The 18,872-nt window shown below is 34.8% G+C and overlaps 1 protein-coding gene across 3 annotated transcripts in view; it reads right to left on the bottom strand.

Annotated features, from left to right (window-relative positions):
• LOC125669906 (tyrosine-protein phosphatase non-receptor type 13-like) overlaps positions 1-18,872 on the bottom strand; it is a 108,561-nt gene that overhangs the window by 41,476 nt on the left and 48,213 nt on the right. For all 3 annotated transcript variants that reach the window (XM_056161574.1, XM_056161575.1, XM_056161576.1), the window contains 9 exons: positions 18,734-18,814; positions 16,092-16,157; positions 15,895-15,969; positions 15,121-15,289; positions 10,874-11,024; positions 9,664-9,955; positions 8,808-8,858; positions 4,177-4,397; positions 1,449-1,534 (listed from right to left, as the gene is read on the bottom strand). In XM_056161574.1, the coding sequence (XP_056017549.1) occupies positions 1,449-1,534; positions 4,177-4,397; positions 8,808-8,858; positions 9,664-9,955; positions 10,874-11,024; positions 15,121-15,289; positions 15,895-15,969; positions 16,092-16,157; positions 18,734-18,814 (1,192 nt within the window). The remainder of the gene's footprint in view (positions 1-1,448; positions 1,535-4,176; positions 4,398-8,807; positions 8,859-9,663; positions 9,956-10,873; positions 11,025-15,120; positions 15,290-15,894; positions 15,970-16,091; positions 16,158-18,733; positions 18,815-18,872) is intronic.

Genomic DNA, 18,872 nt, shown 5'->3' with positions numbered 1-18,872 from the left:
TTAATGTTGAAATTTTTCAAAAAATCCCCTTTTTCCTTTGGTAAAACTGGTGTCACTTGACCTTGATCCTAGTTTGTAAGTCCTATTATCATTTTTGATGATCCCATGTCTCTATCAGTCCTGGTTCTAACGTTACAAGTTTTTACAATCAAGGTCAATGGAGATACTACTTTGTAGGTCACTACACCCTTTTATCATTTCTGAAGATTCCATGTCTCTATCATTTCCGGTTCTAAAGTTATACCAGACTTATGTTGGTCAGAGGTCAAGGTCACTGGAGTCATTTGACCTTGATACCCATTTGTAGATACCATCATCCTTTTATTATTTCTGAAGATTCTATCTCTTTATCATACCTAGTTCTTAAGTAATACCAAGTTTATGATCTAAGGTCAAGGTCACTAGAGTCATTTGACCTTGATACTGATTTGTAGATCTCATTATCCTTTCATCATTTCTGAAGATCCCATATCTCTATCAGACCTAGTTTCTAAAAAAAACTAATTTTATGTTCTGAGGTCAGATGTGAAGGTCACTAGAGTCACTTGACCTTTATATTAGTTTGTAGATCTTATCATCTTCTTATCATTTCTGAAGGTCCCATGTCTCTATCAATTCCAATTCTAAAATTATATGAGTTTGTATGTTCAAGGTCACTGGAGTCACATGACTTTGATGCTGTTTAGTGGATCTCATCATCCTTTCATCATTTCTGAAGATCCCATATCTCTGTCAGACCTAGTCCTTAATACCAATTTTATGTTTTAAGGTCAGAGGTCAAGGTCACTTGAGTTATTTGACCTTGATACTAGTTAGTAAGTCCTGTCATCCTCTTGCCATTTCTGAAAATTCCATGTCGCTGTTAGTCCTGATTTTAAAGTTATACCAATTTTTACGTTCATGGTTAGAGGTCAAGGTCACTTGAACTAGATATCAATTTGTAGGCCCTGTCATTCTCTATTCATTTCTGAAGACCCCAGGACTCTATTCATCATATTTGTCAAGTTATATCTGTTGAAATTTGAAATTAATTCTCACCCCCATAGAGTTCTATGTTAAATCCCACCCCCACTTGACCCCCCCCCCCCCCCCCCCAATGTACCCTAACCCCCTTTAATATAAAAACAAAAACATTTCTGCAAATCCAGATACATTGGCCTATCATATCCTTGAATATCTATTACTTTCATTGGCTGGTTACGGAGAACGGTGTCGGACAGATTTAAGTGTGAGAAAGAAGTGGAAGAATAATAAGAACCGAGCAAAAATAATAAGTCAACTTCGTTTAGGAGACTTAACTAGCAGTCTCCTTCGGCTTTGTCGGTAGGGGACTAAAATAAGTAAATTCTTGGCTTTTATAGTGCTTAACATTTTTCATAAGGGTGCTTGTTTACCCCTGGGCCTGTATCTACAATAAAATAATTTGTAAATGGATACACATTCTGTACCTTGAGGATCAATGTTAGATTCCCTGGACCTCATACTGAGCTCAAATCGGTGCTGAACTGTGGAAAACTGTAGTATATATCGACCCCTGTTGAAAAAGAGGTCAATGCCCATTAACACTCACTTGAATAACAAGTGCACCATGGGCCACATCACTCACCTGTGCCATCTAGACCCTGCAATTCTTCAAGATCACAATGTCAAACACAAATTAAAATATACCGAGGTCTTGTCATAAAGAATCTACATACAAAATATGAAAGCCCTACCTTTAATAGTTCAGGAGGTATATATTTTTTTAAAAATACATTAAACTCAAAAGTCAAAAGATCAAACACCATTGTGTCACAAAGTCTTGCCATAAAGACTATATACAAAATATGAAAGACCTAACTAAAATATTTCCAGATATACTTAATTTGTTATGTATTCTGAAAAGTAGGTCAAACTCAAACTTCAAAGTTACAGGGTCAAAGGACAGAATATGAAATGAAAGGTCTTGCCATAAGAAATTTATATATGTCAAGATATCAAAGATCTATCTTAAATAGTGCAGGAGGAATTAAATAGGTAAGACTTTTATTAAAGTAGGTAAAACTTTCAGGTCAAGGCCACAAGATCACACACCATTGCATCACTTAAACAGGTCTTGCCGTAAAGAATGTATACACAAAATATGAAAGCCCTTGCTTAAATAGTTCAATAGATATTTTCAAAGATTTTTCCTATATATCAGCATATAACACTTTGATTCCCTATAATGGCCCCAACCTACCCCCCGGGATCATGAATTGCACAAACTTGGATCTACTCATGTCAGGAAGCTTTCATGTAAATTTGAACTTCTCCGACCCAGTGGTTTTTGAGAAGATTTTCCCTCCATATTCACATGTGAAACTTTGATCCCCTATTGTGGCCCCATCCTAACCCCTGGGGCCATGAATTAACAAACTTGGATCTGCACTATGTCAAGAAGCTTTCATGTTAATTTCAACCGTTTTGGCCTAGTGGTTCTTGAGAAGAATATTTTTAAATGACCCCACCCAATTTACGCATTTTCGTGTTATCTCCCCTTTGAAGGGGACCTGGCCTTTCATTAGAACAAACTTGAAAGCCCAAGGACTCTTTGTGCCAAGTTTGATTGAAATTGGCCAGGTGGTTCTGGAAAAGAAGCTGAAAATGTAAAAAGTTTACAGATGGACAGACAGACGGACACCGCATAAAAAGTGATCAGAAAAGCTCACAAAAATCAACAGAATTAAACATAATCCATTTTCTAATATTTACATTTCAAATTATTTTTAGAAATTGTAATGATAAGCATTTCCTAATGAACGTTCTGCAGTTGTAAACAATACATGTATGAATATAGAACTACTTGATAAATATTGTATGTCTACTTTAACAGCTGGAAATTCCAATAGAAAGTAAATATAAGAAATGAAATTCATTTTTGAAAATAAATGAAGGTATGAAGTGTAATGCTTCATGGCGCATACTTTTCATGAAGTGCTAATGCACAGTTCATACTATCATGTACAGTAACTATTTTCAAAAATGAAATTTATTTTTTAATTAATTATAATACCAAATTCTGTACTGAAAACTTACATGCACTGTTTCATAAACATGAACTATAAATCATTTTTTATTCACAAGAAATTTATTTATGTATGTATGTAATGTTGAATTAAATGCTTCTAAAAATTGTAATTCAATGATGCATCCATCTGGGCAGCATCATGGAAGTAGTGATTTACAGTATCAGGTCTTACTTTCTGTAAGTGTTGGGTGTTGGTGTAGTAATTTACAGTATCAGGTCTTACTTTCTGTAAGTGTTGGTGTAGTAATTTACAGTATCGGGTCTACTTTCAGTAAGTGTTGGTGTAGTAATTTACAGTATCGGGTCTTACTTTCTGTAAGTGTTGGTGTAGTAATTTACAGTATCGGGTCTTACTTTCTGTAAGTGTTGATGTAGTAATTTACAGTATCGGGTCTTACTTTCTGTAAGTGTTGGGTGTTGGTGTAGTAATTTACAGTATCGGGTCTTACTTTCTGTAAGTGTTGATGTAGTAATTTACAGTATCGGGTCTTACTTTCTGTAAGTGTTGGGTGTTGGTGTAGTAATTTACAGTATCAGGTCTTACTTTCTGTAAGTGTTGGTGTAGTAATTTACAGTATCGGGTCTACTTTCAGTAAGTGTTGGTGTAGTAATTTACAGTATCGGGTCTTACTTTCTGTAAGTGTTGGTGTAGTAATTTACAGTATCAGGTCTTACTTTCTGTAAGTGTTGATGTAGTAATTTACAGTATCGGGTCTTACTTTCTGTAAGTGTTGGTGTAGTAATTTACAGTATCGGGTCTTACTTTCTGTAAGTGTTGGTGTAGTAATTTACAGTATCAGGTCTACTTTCAGTGAGTGTTGGTGTAGTAATTTACAGTATCGGGTCTTACTTTCTGTAAGTGTTGGTGTAGTAATTTACAGTATCGGGTCTTACTTTCTGTAAATGTTGGTGTAGTAATTTACAGTATCGGGTCTACTTTCAGTGAGTGTTGGTGTAGTAATTTACAGTATCAGGTCTTACTTTCTGTAAGTGTTGATGTAGTAATTTACAGTATCGGGTCTTACTTTCTGTAAGTGTTGGGTGTTGGTGTAGTAATTTACAGTATCAGGTCTTACTTTCTGTATGTGTTGGGTGTTGGTGTAGTAATTTACAGTATCAGGTCTTACTTTCTGTATGTGTTGGTGTAGTAATTTAGCTTAGGGGGCTTTTCCTCCCCATAGTCTGGTTTGCTCTGAATGCTGAAACGCCTTTTGTTGAACGAGATTTTCTTGATACTCTGCCATGGGAATTGCTGGACAATGATTCTTCCCTGGGGTTCATTCTCAGCTAACAAAAGGGAGTAGACATTGATCCCCACCCATATAATATCACTCGTGTTGTTTTTGTTCTGAAAAGGAAAAAACACGCATTCAATATTCTTTTCTTTCACATGTCAAAGATGTTTTTATAACAATTTCACAACTATCAAAATATCACACAAAACCAGTAAAACTGATAAATGCTCCTGCCACCTTCAAAAAGGACTAAATGCAGTATGAGCCATTAAATGCCTCCTACATGTTTATGTTGGAATATGAACTTGAGAATTCAAGCTATTTCTCTATATCAATGAATAAATGAGGACTCATTTTGAATATCTATGCGCTTTGTTTTTTATTTCTGTGTATTGAAATTTTTAGGATTTCAGAGTCCCTAAGTTGCAATGTTTTTGGAAATTTTAATATCTATCATTTTCCTCGTTGATTTTTTGATTAGGATAAGGTGTGAGCACATGTTTGCCCAGGTTTCATACCTTCATAGAAGAAAGATATTTTACATCCAAATTGATGATTTAAAAATCAGTATATGCACCCAGGGGTGCATGAGCCAAGTTGCATGGGATACATTGTAAAGCCAGGAAAGACATGGTATATTTATAATTGTGAAGAACTAATTTCAGTTTTAAACTTTTCGAGTCACTGTCCAGAAACCATATTTGTCTGAAGTTTTCAATCTATATTCGGTCACTGTGACCTTGACCTTTGTTCTCCAAAATCAATAGGGGCCTTGCTTTGCTGGTACCCAACAATATATCAAAGTTTCATTTGATTTGGATTTAAACGTTCGGAGTTATCATCCGGAAACCAAATTTTCCTGAAATTTTCATTCTATTTTCGGTCACTGTGACCTTGACCTTTGATCATTTTTCTCCAAAATCAATAGGGGTCTTCCTTACCTGGTACCCAACAATATAACAAAGTTTCATTTGATTAGATTGTAAACTTTTCGAGTTATCATCTGGAAACCAATTGTTGACGCCCAACCGCCCGCCCGCATCACCAAACCAATAACTCGGTTAAAAATCCTACCTGAGCAAGCATGCCGTCACTTTTCAAATGAACCTATTATGTGCATGACCATGATGTATGACAACACAAACGGAGGAAATTTGGTCCCATTTGACAGTTTATTTATTTAGATAAGATGTAGCACTGCCGAACGGTAGCGGTTCTAATCACAGATATAATACAGTATAATTGATTTCAAAACAATCTAAATCTTTGTGGGAAAAAATCTTATTCAGATTGTGAAATCAGTGATGTATGTATACCGGCAAAATGATGCCTTCAGCAACTAAAATAAAACTTGATTCAATTTAACAACAAGAGTATCGCACACTGTACATAATACACCCGTGAAAATGCTTATATAGGGCGGTTTTTTAAAGTCATAATTTTGTAGAACTTTGCTTCAGGTAGTATTAGCCATCATCAGGCTGTGACATACTTTCTTTACATCTAAAAACTGTGATAAGAGGTAGACAGAGAAACCAGGACTTCTGTGTGTAAAATATTTCCCCAAATTTGACTAAGTTCAACAACCTGTAAATATTCAAAACATCAAAGAAAATCAAAAATTGTTGAGAATCAAAATTCTTGCACTAATCACATCTTATTAATTACAAAGATCCTAGCTTCTGTGAGAGGAGTTAAAAGGACAAACCATATCCTTTATTTAATATAATATTTCCTCAAAATAAACTAAGTTCAACAACCTGTACTTTTCTCAAAAATTGAAGAAAATCAAAATCTTTGCCACACACACATCTTCAATATCCATACAAACATTCTGTAAAACAAGATGGTCCCCACTTGAAAAGTGTGGGAGGAGTTCACAGGACAAATTATTTGCCCTACATATAACAATAATTTTCAAATAAAGGGGCAAAACTCCTGCAAGAGAGGTCAAAATGGATCAAAATTGCAACATAATCTAGAGTGATCCACAAAGACGTTACATAGCAAGTTTCAGCTGGATATGTGACAGAGAAATGAAAATAGAAACGGAAAACCCCAAACGGATGGACAAACATCGTTGTATCACAATACGTTCCATCTAAAGACGGGCATATGAAAACCGAATACATGAAGGTAAACAATGCAGATGAGATATAAACTGCGAGATAGCTGCTAACAATATCTTGAATTCCATACTAGGGAGATAGATACGCACCACATATACACACACACACTCAATCTCTGATGTTCTATCTACATATACACACATTACACACACACACACTCAATCTCTGATGTTCTATCTACATATACACACATTACACACACACACTCAATCTCTGATGTTCTATCTACATATACACACATTACACACACACACACACTCAATCTCTGATGTTCTATCTACATATACACACAATACACACACACACTCAATCTCTGATGTTCTATCTACATATACACACATTACACACACACACACTCAATCTCTGATGTTCTATCTACATATACACACAATACACACACACACTCAATCTCTGATGTTCTATCTACATATACACACATTACACACACACACACTCAATCTCTGATGTTTTATCTACATATACACACATTACACACACTCAATCTCTGATGTTCTATCTACATATACACACATTACACACACACACACTCAATCTCTGATGTTCTATCTACATATACACACATTACACACACACACACTCAATCTCTGATGTTCTATCTACATATACACACATTACACACACACACACTCAATCTCTGATGTTCTATCTACATATACACACAATATACACACACACTCAATCTCTGATGTTCTATCTACATGTACTTATTAGTCAGCGGCTGGTTTATTGTAAATCCTATTGTAACAGTCTTATTTATTAAAACTATATTTCTGTAGTTTTCATCTACTGTCAAAATCATTTGCTATGATATGTACATGTAACATACAGATTGAGGAATTCGTAACTGATGTTATGTTTTGTTTTTTCAAATCTGAAGAATAAATAATGAGCACTTGAACGGTTTTGAATATGCTACGTTTAAAAACTACATTGTTTACAGTATCTTGGTGACCTTCAAGGGACATAACCTTTATTGAGGTTCCACACAGAATTTCTCTAACTTTCAAACTACAAAAGTTGCTAGTGTTCCAAATACTTATCAAAATGTTTTTTAGGCAATTGTCCTCCTTTCAACTATTGTAAGATCAAAATTCAAAATAATAATGCATGAGAAGATCTTGGTTGCTATAGTATATTTATATGTTCTAATAATATCAATCAAAGGGACATTGAAAAAAAAGAAATTGAAAATATTTTGTACATTATCAATCCTCAAAATACCATTATACTCTATAATCATAATAATAATTCATTATAATGGATTAAGTGTTTCTTAATAATCCTTCAATGCACATGTGATATTATTGATATTATCATGTGATGTAATGTGACATTATTTATAGAATGTGTTATTTTAGGTGATATTGTGTCATGTCAATTGTTATTCTTTGTCTTACGTGCCTTTATCTGAATAAACATAATAAATAATAATAATAATGTCATTCATTGCACAGCTACAACACCCCCCCCCCCCAACCCTTTTCACAATTGAAAGGTACCAAGAGGAAAGTCATAAGTACTAGTGTATCATATATACCAGCATGTGTGTATATTATCTATAAACAACTAATAAAACAATGATAAATTTATTTCGTAGTCCCTAGGGTGAAGTTTTGTCTAAACATCAGTGCCTCACAGATGGAGCAGAGTGTTAGAAAAATGCAAGAAATCTTAATCATTCATTTCAGTTTAAATTCATATAGTCGTCTCTACGTTCAAAATATTGTCTGCTACACTAGAGCACGTGTGGAGGCAAACATCAGGCTGCTGCTTCTTCTGATAACACTGCTAAGCCCTACCCTCTTGCCATATAAGCTTAACTGCTGTAAGGGTGTAAATTATTCTATATCACTCCTGGACTTAAAGTTCATTTTCATTATTCAACCATTTTGGCCCTGCCTTGAGGTAAAAACCCTGCCCATCTTCAAGATGTGCAGAAATAGAGAAGATTTTTGAAAATTTGGCTGTTTTTAACAGTTATTGCCCAGCCCATGGGGCTCCAGGAATAGAATGATACTGAAAATTACAATTTACATACGTATGTTCATCTCATCCCTATTGTGCTTCTTATCAAATTTGAAAACAATTGCGAAGGGACAACGCATGAAGGATGATGGACAAAGACCAATGGCAATAGGTCACCTGAGTGACTCAGGTGACTTAGTAACAAGAGGCAATGAGGCCTTAAAAGTCTCCTGATTTTCAAGTGATGAAAGTGTTGCAGTCTTCAAAACTGAAAATTGAATGTTATCATCATTTTTTTGTATGTGCTCCTAATGCCTATTAGAAAGTTGTGGGTTATACAAATATTTCTACTACTGCTAGTATTAAATTCTACATTACTTAATGATACAATGAATCTGATATTCTTACCTTTAATAACTTGTAGAAGTGGATTCCATATTCCTGTAGCTTCAGGGATTTCTGTTGAATAAAAGACAAAATCTGTCATAACATATGCATGCATCATAACAATTCCAGAATTTATCAACATGTTATACAGCAATGATGGACACACACATAATCATATTACCAATAACAACTCCACAAGGCGGGGCATATCTCCTCGCAATGAGTGTCTACAAGCTTTTTCTATGAAAATGACCTTAACCTTTGGACTATGAAAACAATAAGGTTCTTCCTCTTTTGATAACAAAAGTATGTGTGATGTATGAAATCAATGGAACAATGTGGCCTGGAGAGTGTCTACAAACTTTTTCTTTTTAGTCCCATCGTAACCTTGATCATTTGACCCCAAAATCAATAGGAATCTTACTCTTGATAATAATGCTACATGTGAAGTATGAAACCAATAGAGCCAAAAATGTGGCCTGTAGTGTATCTACAAGTTTTTTCTATGAAGTACGTCCTGTAGTGACCTTGATCTTTGCACCCCAAAATCAATAGGGTACTTTCTCTCTTGATAGCAAAGTTACATGTGAAGTAAGATATCAAGGGAGCAAAAATTGTGGCCTTTAGAGTGTCTACATGCTTTTTTTTATGAACCCGTAGTGACCTTGACCTTTGGATCCCAAAATCAATGGGGTTCTTCTTTCCTTGATAACAAAGCTATATATAAAGTATGAAATTATTGGAGCAAAAATGTGTCTACAAGCTCAGTGTTACACACACTTACATACTCACCCACACACTAATGGGCCGGCTACTATATCCCCTCTAGCATTGAATTACAAGTGGATAATAAATAGAAAGATTAAATTACACTGACCTTAATGAACTCTAACTCTGCTTGTCTGTCTGTCAATCCCAAATGTTTCTGGTGTTCCTCAGTGGCATGATCTCTGATGAAACCATTTCCAACACGTTTCACAACACGATGTGGAAAGTAGTGCTCCTGCAGAAAGTAGTTCCTGCCCATGCTCTCAGAGTCGTAATCCCCATACTCTGCCTGTAAAGCAAGGGCAGATAACTCCATGCACTGGTCCTCTCCACACAGTGTTCTCTCCTCTAGAATATCATGTCTCAGTTGTAGGTACAATAGGTGCTTGGATATTTGGTGTCTGTAACAAACAACATCCATTTAATAGGTGAATGCCAATTCTGTTCCCTTCTTTCTTGGTATTTTCAATTTGTATAATATACTAAAATATACTAAACAAGATTGCTACACGTAGCCATGTCCCCCACCGCCGCAAAAAAAGTTGAAGAACAAAAGTCCCATAACTCCTGTAAAATTTGTCGAATCGAAATGGCGGCGCAATATGATTAACTACGTATGGTGACTAACAATCCTACAAAATTTGAATGAAATCCGGTGAGCGGTTTCGAAGGAGTTGCATCCACAAAGTGTTTCTATAGTGTAACATATACAAATTCAACAAAGTTTCATAACTCCTGTAAAAATTGTCGAATCAAAATGACAGCGCAATATGATCAACTACATTTGGTGACTAACAATCCTCCAAAATTTGATAGTTATTTCGATGGTCTAATTTAACAAATACCCTGGTGCTGTTTAATTAGAAGCCCCCTCTAATTTCTGTGTATTTCCACAACCGTGTATAAATATTAGCCAGACCCCGAGGACTCCAGGTAATTAACTATGCTGAATAGACCATACCTACTTCTCAGGTAACAGTACAGCAAATAAAATAGATCTTTAAAAGAGTACAAAATAAAATTTATCATATTCAGGAACTTTTAAAAATCAAGATGGCATAAACCCCTGTCTCCTTAAAAGTTTTACAATTTATAGCATTAAAGATCATTTATACAGTTGAAATTTTATATCTCAAACATCGATATCTCAAATACCATGGATATGTCGAAGTCAGTTGGAAGTCCCAACATTTTCTTTAAAAATTTTCACCTCAATGTCTTGAGCCCTTGCATATCTTGAAGTTTTTTCTTGGCCCCATTCAAGATAACAAGGTTTAATTGTATGTACATGCCATGAAGCTTTTCATCAGAGATGTTACCTCAGCATAGCAACAGTGGAGGGATAGAACTTCATCCTGACATAGACAGTCAGAGTAATGGCTGGCATGTTTTCCTTCCAGTTGTCCCTCCATCCATCAGGGGCTACCTTGTGAAGCTTCATGTCAGGCTCGATGAAGAAATGTTCACCCTCTGAAAAAGAGTGTGAAAATGAAAGTATTATTTCTGTATGGTCATAATTTCTTTCAAATACTTCTTGAATACATCATAATTGTAACTCATTGAAGTATTTCATAACAATGTCTAATTCATACTTCAGAATAATAATGCCTTCATTAATTTCACCATATAAGGATATTTCAAGATTTCTAAGAGTATTGCACAGTCCTCTACCGGTCGCAAAAAATAATGGACCACAACAATATCCATTATGTATAGGTTATGGTAAAGGGGAAAATTGTGGAACCAGGATAGGAATGGTTGGAAATCAACTACTATTCAGGTACAAAGACTAGACCAGGAAAAAAGTCAGATTTATAATTAGGTTTAGGTTTTTAACCAAGTCAATGAATTGTAAAATGTAGGTGATCATGAATAATTTAGCTACATGTACTTTGTTGTATTACTATGCTAGGAGTTTTAAATCAAAGGCCTGAAGAGCCTGAGAGTCAACTCGCTCTTTATTTGCTATTTGAGTATTCAATAAAAATCAAACTACTCACAGTCCAGTTGGGAGTTGATTTTTGCATTGAAATTACAATAGCAAAATGATTTTTCAGTGCAAATCATGCCTTTGATTGTGCAATATATTACTATGTCCAGTTTGACCCTTGACCTTTGACTATGTGAACCCAAATTTAATATGGGTCATTTACTCCTTATGATGTACCAGTGTACCAAATTTGGCATCTGTCAAGCAAAAGATTCTCAAGATAGTGAGCGGACAATATATTCCTATGTCTAGTTTGACCCTTTACCTTTAACCATGTGGCCTCAAAAATCAATTGGGTCATCTACTCCTTAGGATGTACCAGTGTTCCAAGTTTGATGTTTGTCAAGCTAAGGGTTCTCAAGATACTGAGTGGACAGTATATTCCTATGTCCAATTTGATTCTTGACCTTTAACCATGTGACCTTAGAATCAATAGGGGTAATCTACTTCTTAGGATGTACCAGTGTATTAAGTTTGATGTCTGTCAAGCAAAGGATCCTCAAGATGTTGAACGGACAGTATATTCCTATGTACAGAGTGGACTGACCCTTGATCTTTTGACCTGAAAATCAATAGGGGTCCTCTTCTACTCATAACCAACCAACCAGTAATTTTTTTTGTTTTTCAAACTACCACCCCTCCTTTTGAATTGGGAAAAATTAGCGACATTTTCCTCAAATTGGGAAAAATCATTCATAGTAAATTGAAATGGTAAAGTTGCATAAAATAATCAAATAACAAATTTTTTGTTTGAGGTTTATTTCAGATCTGATTTAAAATCATAAAATAAATCATTATTTAACATTAAATATGTATTGGAAGTCACACCTTGTATAGATATTATTTACTTTTTCTAAGAAATACTTATTGTCTAATTTCATAAAGAAAATAATAAATTATTAATTCACCAGCACTTGTACCCATAATCTTGTAAATATTATATTAATAATCAAGTTTCCAGAATGTCTCTCCTGTTTGTATTTTTCGGATTTTAATAAAACCCTATACTGTTGGCCACTTCCTGTTATTAGCCTGACCCTACATATAATGGCGGTCAAACTGAAATGTCAACAATATATGGCTTAATGTGGATCTGGAAACTATATACTTCACTGCATATCTGCTTATATGGATGCCTCTATTGTTTTACATATTCTTTACAAAACCTTTTGCATGTGCTAAGCTGGTTTGGAGAATAAAAATGAAGAAAAAAAAACATATTTACTCTTTGTCAGCAATATACGGTAACTTTTTTTTTAAATGGTCTAATTTCCCTAGATTTGAAATTAAGAAAAACATATATATAATTGGGAAAAATAGTTAATTTTAGTAAGGGGAAACAGCTGAATATCGGTGGCATTTTGGCCCCAAAAAAATCACTGCCAACATATGAAATATCATAACGATCAAGTGAATGGTTCTCAAGATATAGAGAGGACATATGGTCTACCAATTTAACCGACAAGTGCAAAGCAATACCACCACCCCCTCCTTCTTTGAAAGGGTGCGTAAGTAATTGTTCACAGAATCTCAAATTTAGTCACATGAATTTAGAAATATGACTAAAATGGGTTTCTGTACTTAGGGAAAACATAAATACTGACTGCTACAATGACATGAATGGACTTCATTATTTTTACCTTTTAAAAAAAAAAAAAATCGAAATGATGCATCATTATACTTATTGATTTAAACCCGTATTTGACCGAATATAATATGCACTTATTAATTCTTTTATGAGAAGGAGTACATACTACATATACCACTTAAGGTTTTGGACTGAGTATGTTATAGTCCATGCAATATGCGCTTTTTAGCATTGTTTACTTATTTAAAAGCATAACATTTTCTACAATTTTATGTCCTTACATCCTGTAACTAATTATTATGAAACAGCCAACACAAATTTATCATCCATGTAATTTTTAAAACTGCCATGATTATGATACCTTGACTAGCACAGGTGTTGTGTGCACGTGCTTTGTCACTCGATTATGTCAGATCTTTCTCTCTATGACTTTCTGCATGCTACACAATTTTCATGAGTCTGAGAATATGCGATTACTTTTTAAAAAGTTTTAACTTTCCTTTTGCAGTAAACGACTGACGTAATTAACCATCTAAATGTGACGAAATTTGGAGGGTTAATTATGTTTGAATTCTTCATTTAGTACCAACTCATTCAATTCTTATAACGTCAGCTATTTATTATAAATTGAAATGAAGTTTAAACAAAGAAAATGTCGAGTCTGTTAAAACTTCATTGCTACAAAATTTCGTGCTTGACTGAAATTAACATTATTTCCCCAAAAATATTCAGTAAAGATGACCACTATGTAGTAAGTACAAGGACAAGATTACCTTTTTCTTTTAAAAAAAAAAGCTAACAAATGCAAAGAATAAAAAAACGTACCATCCCCCCCGCTAGACGAGTTAAGCGGGATTCATATACAAATACTGTCCATTCTTCCATCTCCAATAAACATACCGGTTTTACAAAGTGAATTGATGCATCACCCAGATCAACATTATGTACATTATCTCATAAAAAATTTATATGAAGGATTTCACACAGGAATTAATCCATTACCAAAAACGTCTTTGGAATGTAAAAACTTGCTGTCTGCTTGCAGAGATCCAGAGACAAGCAGACCTCATTATCGAGGAGGAACTGTAGAAAGGTTATTTATTTAAGGACCCTTTACAAAAGTCCCATTTGCGGTCTTTAGAATAAATCCTATAGGTCTAGTGGTAGGAAAGTATTCTAAAAAAAGAGACTTATTATCATGGGTCTCTCAGAACCTCATAATAATGATGGCCATCAAAGTTTGAATGAACTTATCAACAAGGAGGATTATTCCTTGCATTATGTGACTATAGACCATGCAATAAAAATCATTCAAACATTAGGTCCAGGGAGTTGGCTGTGTAAAGCAGATATTACTGTTGCATTCAAACTTGTTCCTATCCATCATTCTATGTGGCCATATCATGGCATAAAAAATAGAAACAATTATTACTTTTATACTAGATACTCGACTACCTTTTCATTTGATGATGTTCTTTCCTTTTCAATAAAACATTATACTAACCAAGATTATTTGTGTAGCGTGTAAAGCAAATGCTATGCACAGATTACGTCAAGCATATATGTGACCTAGACTAGCCGCATAGATTTATCGAAAGGGTTTCAAAACCCCAGAGGAGAAATGCTAACAGAGACCATTACTTCCATGAATATGAGAACAAATGATCCAGATCATTTTTGCAGAATAGGCTTGTTAATCAGCCATGGCTGTCGGACACAGCAAGCGGAATGTTTTGTCCCTAAAAATTCTTCTGTTATTTGGTCTTTACTGGTAATTGATATACAATGTGGGCCCTTGGATCAAATTGTGGTCCTGTACACTTTTGAAAGTCAGGGGCCCACACGGCCCCTAAAATTTAAATGTTAACCACAACCCTGTACATCTATTTGTATTAAATAACGTAACTGATTGGCCAATTCTAAAATTTCTAGAGGACATGAGGATCTTGATGCATCATTTTTAAAAAGTCTTTTATTCATAAACTCACCACTAATATATGTCAGCCCAAAGAAGAAGAATTCGGGTAGTTCAATGTGAGTGATAATGGATTCAAACATCTGCTGTGCAGTTATACTGGGGTCCACCATAGCTTCCAGTTTCTGTCCAGACAGGAGAACTACCACCACACGCCTCACGTGAGATGGGCTCTTTAGACTCTAAGTAAATTAAATATCAAAGGTACACAATCAATTGTATTTCTCATGTCATATATATATATATATATATATATATACAAAACATATATATAGCGGTGGAAGGAAGTGTGACCTAAGATGGCGTTTTTGTTCCCTAAATGACTTTTGGTAAAAATTCTCAAACCAAAAGGAAGAGGGAGAGGCTGCAACCACTACATTTGCAATCTCAAGTTTCCTAGAAATATTCAAAATATACAGAAGGTAGGCATTTTAAGGTATGGCAATTATGAGTATCAAATCTTAAAACAATTACAAGTGTTAAAGTGGGCATAATTTTATGGCGATGTGGACAGTGGTAGAAGTTGTACTTGCGATATTTTGAAGTATCTGATTCATAAAGTCAGCAGAGACAATTTTTGTGTGTAAAGACAGCAAATTATACAATCACAATCAGAACTGTTCTAATAGCAAAGATATCCCTTATGGAGCTCAACCCATACTAGCTCTATTTGAGGTATGTTAATGTTGTTTGAGCTATGCATAAATGCCTGCCTACTCAAAGGCACCAGCTTCAAATTTGCTGCTACTCTTCAGTAAATATACAGACCAAAAGTTACAACACTTACCTCCCCTTGCAACGGCACTGATATTCTGACAAGTGGTTTAGATGATTTGTGTACAAACTCAGGTCCATAGTAATCCTGAAACAGACCATACATGTACATTTGAGCTTCAGTATTTTTATATCTGAAAAGTACACTAGTACATAAACACCAATCTTAAATTACTACGACTAGACGAGAAAGCTAGATACAACAGTTACCTTAGATTTGTGACTGTCATGGTAGTCAGGAGCCAACTTTCCTACAGGATTTCCTTGATAAACTTGCTAAATATTTATTAAACAAGAAATTTTAGCATTCACAATTCCATACAATTATCATAAGCACATTTGTATAATAAATCTGGAAAGTTTTGTGTGTGTGTTAATTTCTTTTTGCAATTTGGGTCAAATTGTTTTGGATAAATTTGAACGATTCTAAATGTGGGCTAAATTTGAAAATTATATGTTTTAGAACAGAATCTTTATCGCAATTCACCTTTGAATTAGAACACTTTACCCGATATAGTATTGTGTTGTGTGATGACACAATTGAATGAGACGATTGAACAGTTTGAATGACATGTTTGATGTAATACAACAAGAGTTTTCATTGGCTGATTACAGCCCGCCAACTTTCTCGAGCGGATTCAGGTGAACGGACTAGAAAATTACTAGCTGGAGAACTGTAGCTCTCTGAAAAAATATTATGACGGAACAGAGAGCTACAGATCCACCTCTTATAAAAACCTTCGATTTACGGGGCACAAAAAACTGTGCACAGTTGAGGCCTGATATCTGTGTATTCTTGTGTTGCTGTCTCATAAATTCAATATTAAAAAAATCTTAACATATTTTCCTACTATACTTCTGTCCAAACATACCTTCAAATATTCATTAAAGCCACACACAGCCCAAAAACTCACAGCTTCTAATGATTTCGTTTGTTGACGTAGCCATGTTAGGTAGCCGGTCAATTTGAACTCTGTTGCTATTGGTATCTATTCATAAAATCGGTTGTAAGTTATGTATTCGCTCTTCATTTATTATCAACACGAATAATCAATATTAAAAAATATAGTTTTTTGTAAAGGTAAAATAAGCTCTTGATTAACAAAAATGCTACATAAGCCCATTATGGTCCTTAACACTCGTGTGGCAGAGATGGAGACCAGCCACCCAGACTAATGAAAGCCGCATTGCCGTGAGTTAAGATATTTGAATAATTATCATTTAATGGAACTGGGATGATATATTATTTAAAATATTTAGCTACAATATTTGTGGGGTATCAGTTCACATCTACACGCTATTGTGCCAGTATGGAAATGAACAAGGATTCGAATTGACTGGCTAACTAACATGGCTATGTCAATGAACGAAATCATCAAAAGCTGTGAGTTTTTGGGTCGTATGGGGCTTTAATAAATATTTGAAGGTATGTTTGGATACAAGAGTAGTAAAAAAATATGTTAGAAATTTTTTGATATTAAATTTATGAGACAACAACACAAGAATACAACTTTTTCTCTTTCTTCCTTTGAAGTTTGTTTCCAACTGGCCGTCATGTTTTCAAATGCCGACTACTCCCGTATAAGGGAATTTGGGAGGACTTATACATATGGACCAATGAGAGCTTCTGTTGCATTTCGAAATTGTATTACAAACAGATTCAATTGTGTCGTTACACAAAGCAATACTACATTGGCCAAAGCGTTCTAATTCAAAGGTGAATTGCGATAATCTATGAATTAGTGCCGCACAAACAATACAATGAAGATATATACAAAAAGAGCTAATAGGAATTACAAAACAAGAGGCCCCAGGTCTTATCAGTCACCTGAGTGATAGTTAAAATATCATTATCCCCAAGGGCTACAAAATCTATTAATATAATTTTCCTGCTCTGCATATCCAATATTCAGCAGCAGTATCTTGAAGTATCAGTTCCGATGCTCCTGAAAGTGCCCATACTGATGAGAATTGTCAGAGTAACACTACACGTATAGGACTATTTGGAGTCAGAACCCCAGGGTTGCAAAATTTCCAATTTTGGTACCGTATATACTCACCTATAAGTCGGTTTGCTTACAAGTCGGTTGTATAGTTTTTAGGCTATTTTGGAGGGAATTGCCAGACTATATACCAAGTTTGGCCCTGCTCTGAATCAGAACTTCTACCCGAAGAATTATGAAATTTAAAATTTTGGTTGAGGCCTTCCTGCTCTAAAACACTATGCATTGGCATGTTAGAAGTAAAACTAAACTATTACTCTATAACAAAACGAAATCCTTTGAAGCTGTGAGTTTTCAGGTTGCATGGGGGTTTATGAATATTTGAAGGTAAGTTTAGACACTAGTGGGAAAATGTGCAAGGAATTTTGATGTTAAATTTTTGAGACGGTAATGTAAGAATTCTGCCTCAACTGTGCACAGATTTTTCTGCACTGTAAATTGAAGGTTTATTTTTATAAGGGCTAGATTTGTAGCTCTCTGGTCTGTCCCAATATTTTCCCAGATCTGCAGCTACCTAGAGGGGGAGTATGCATTGTTTCATTGACCAGACTGAGAGGATGCTTTGGCATTCTATTTGACTGTAAGTAGTTAGGGAAATAATAAGAAGCCCCCCAAATGCAAAAACCTTTTGATATTATCCGTTAGTTCAATATAAAACTTACTTCATTTGGAATGTTGTTTACAGCAGTGTATATATGTAGTTGTTGATATATTAGGAGGTTCAAATGGACCTCAATTATCTTTAACCTACTGCCTAGATTGTTTAGAAACCTTGATTGATCATGGTTTTCACTGATTAGATATCCTTCCCAGCTGACAGCTGCTGAACTATATCATATTTACACTTACCTTTCTCAACCCTTTATTTTCTTCAGCTCTTCTGTAAAACTCATCCTTCAATTGTTCAAGTTTCTGTTCCATTTCAATATCCTTGTCAAAGAGGAAGTATGAATGCCTTTTAACAAGTTTAACCAAATTGACACTACAT

The sequence above is a fragment of the Ostrea edulis genome, chromosome 4 (assembly GCF_947568905.1).
Source record: "Ostrea edulis chromosome 4, xbOstEdul1.1, whole genome shotgun sequence".
In the NCBI taxonomy this organism is placed as follows: domain Eukaryota; kingdom Metazoa; phylum Mollusca; class Bivalvia; order Ostreida; family Ostreidae; genus Ostrea; species Ostrea edulis.
The sequence above is the reverse complement of the archived record's forward strand: the minus strand, read 5'-3'. Positions and strand labels throughout refer to the sequence as shown.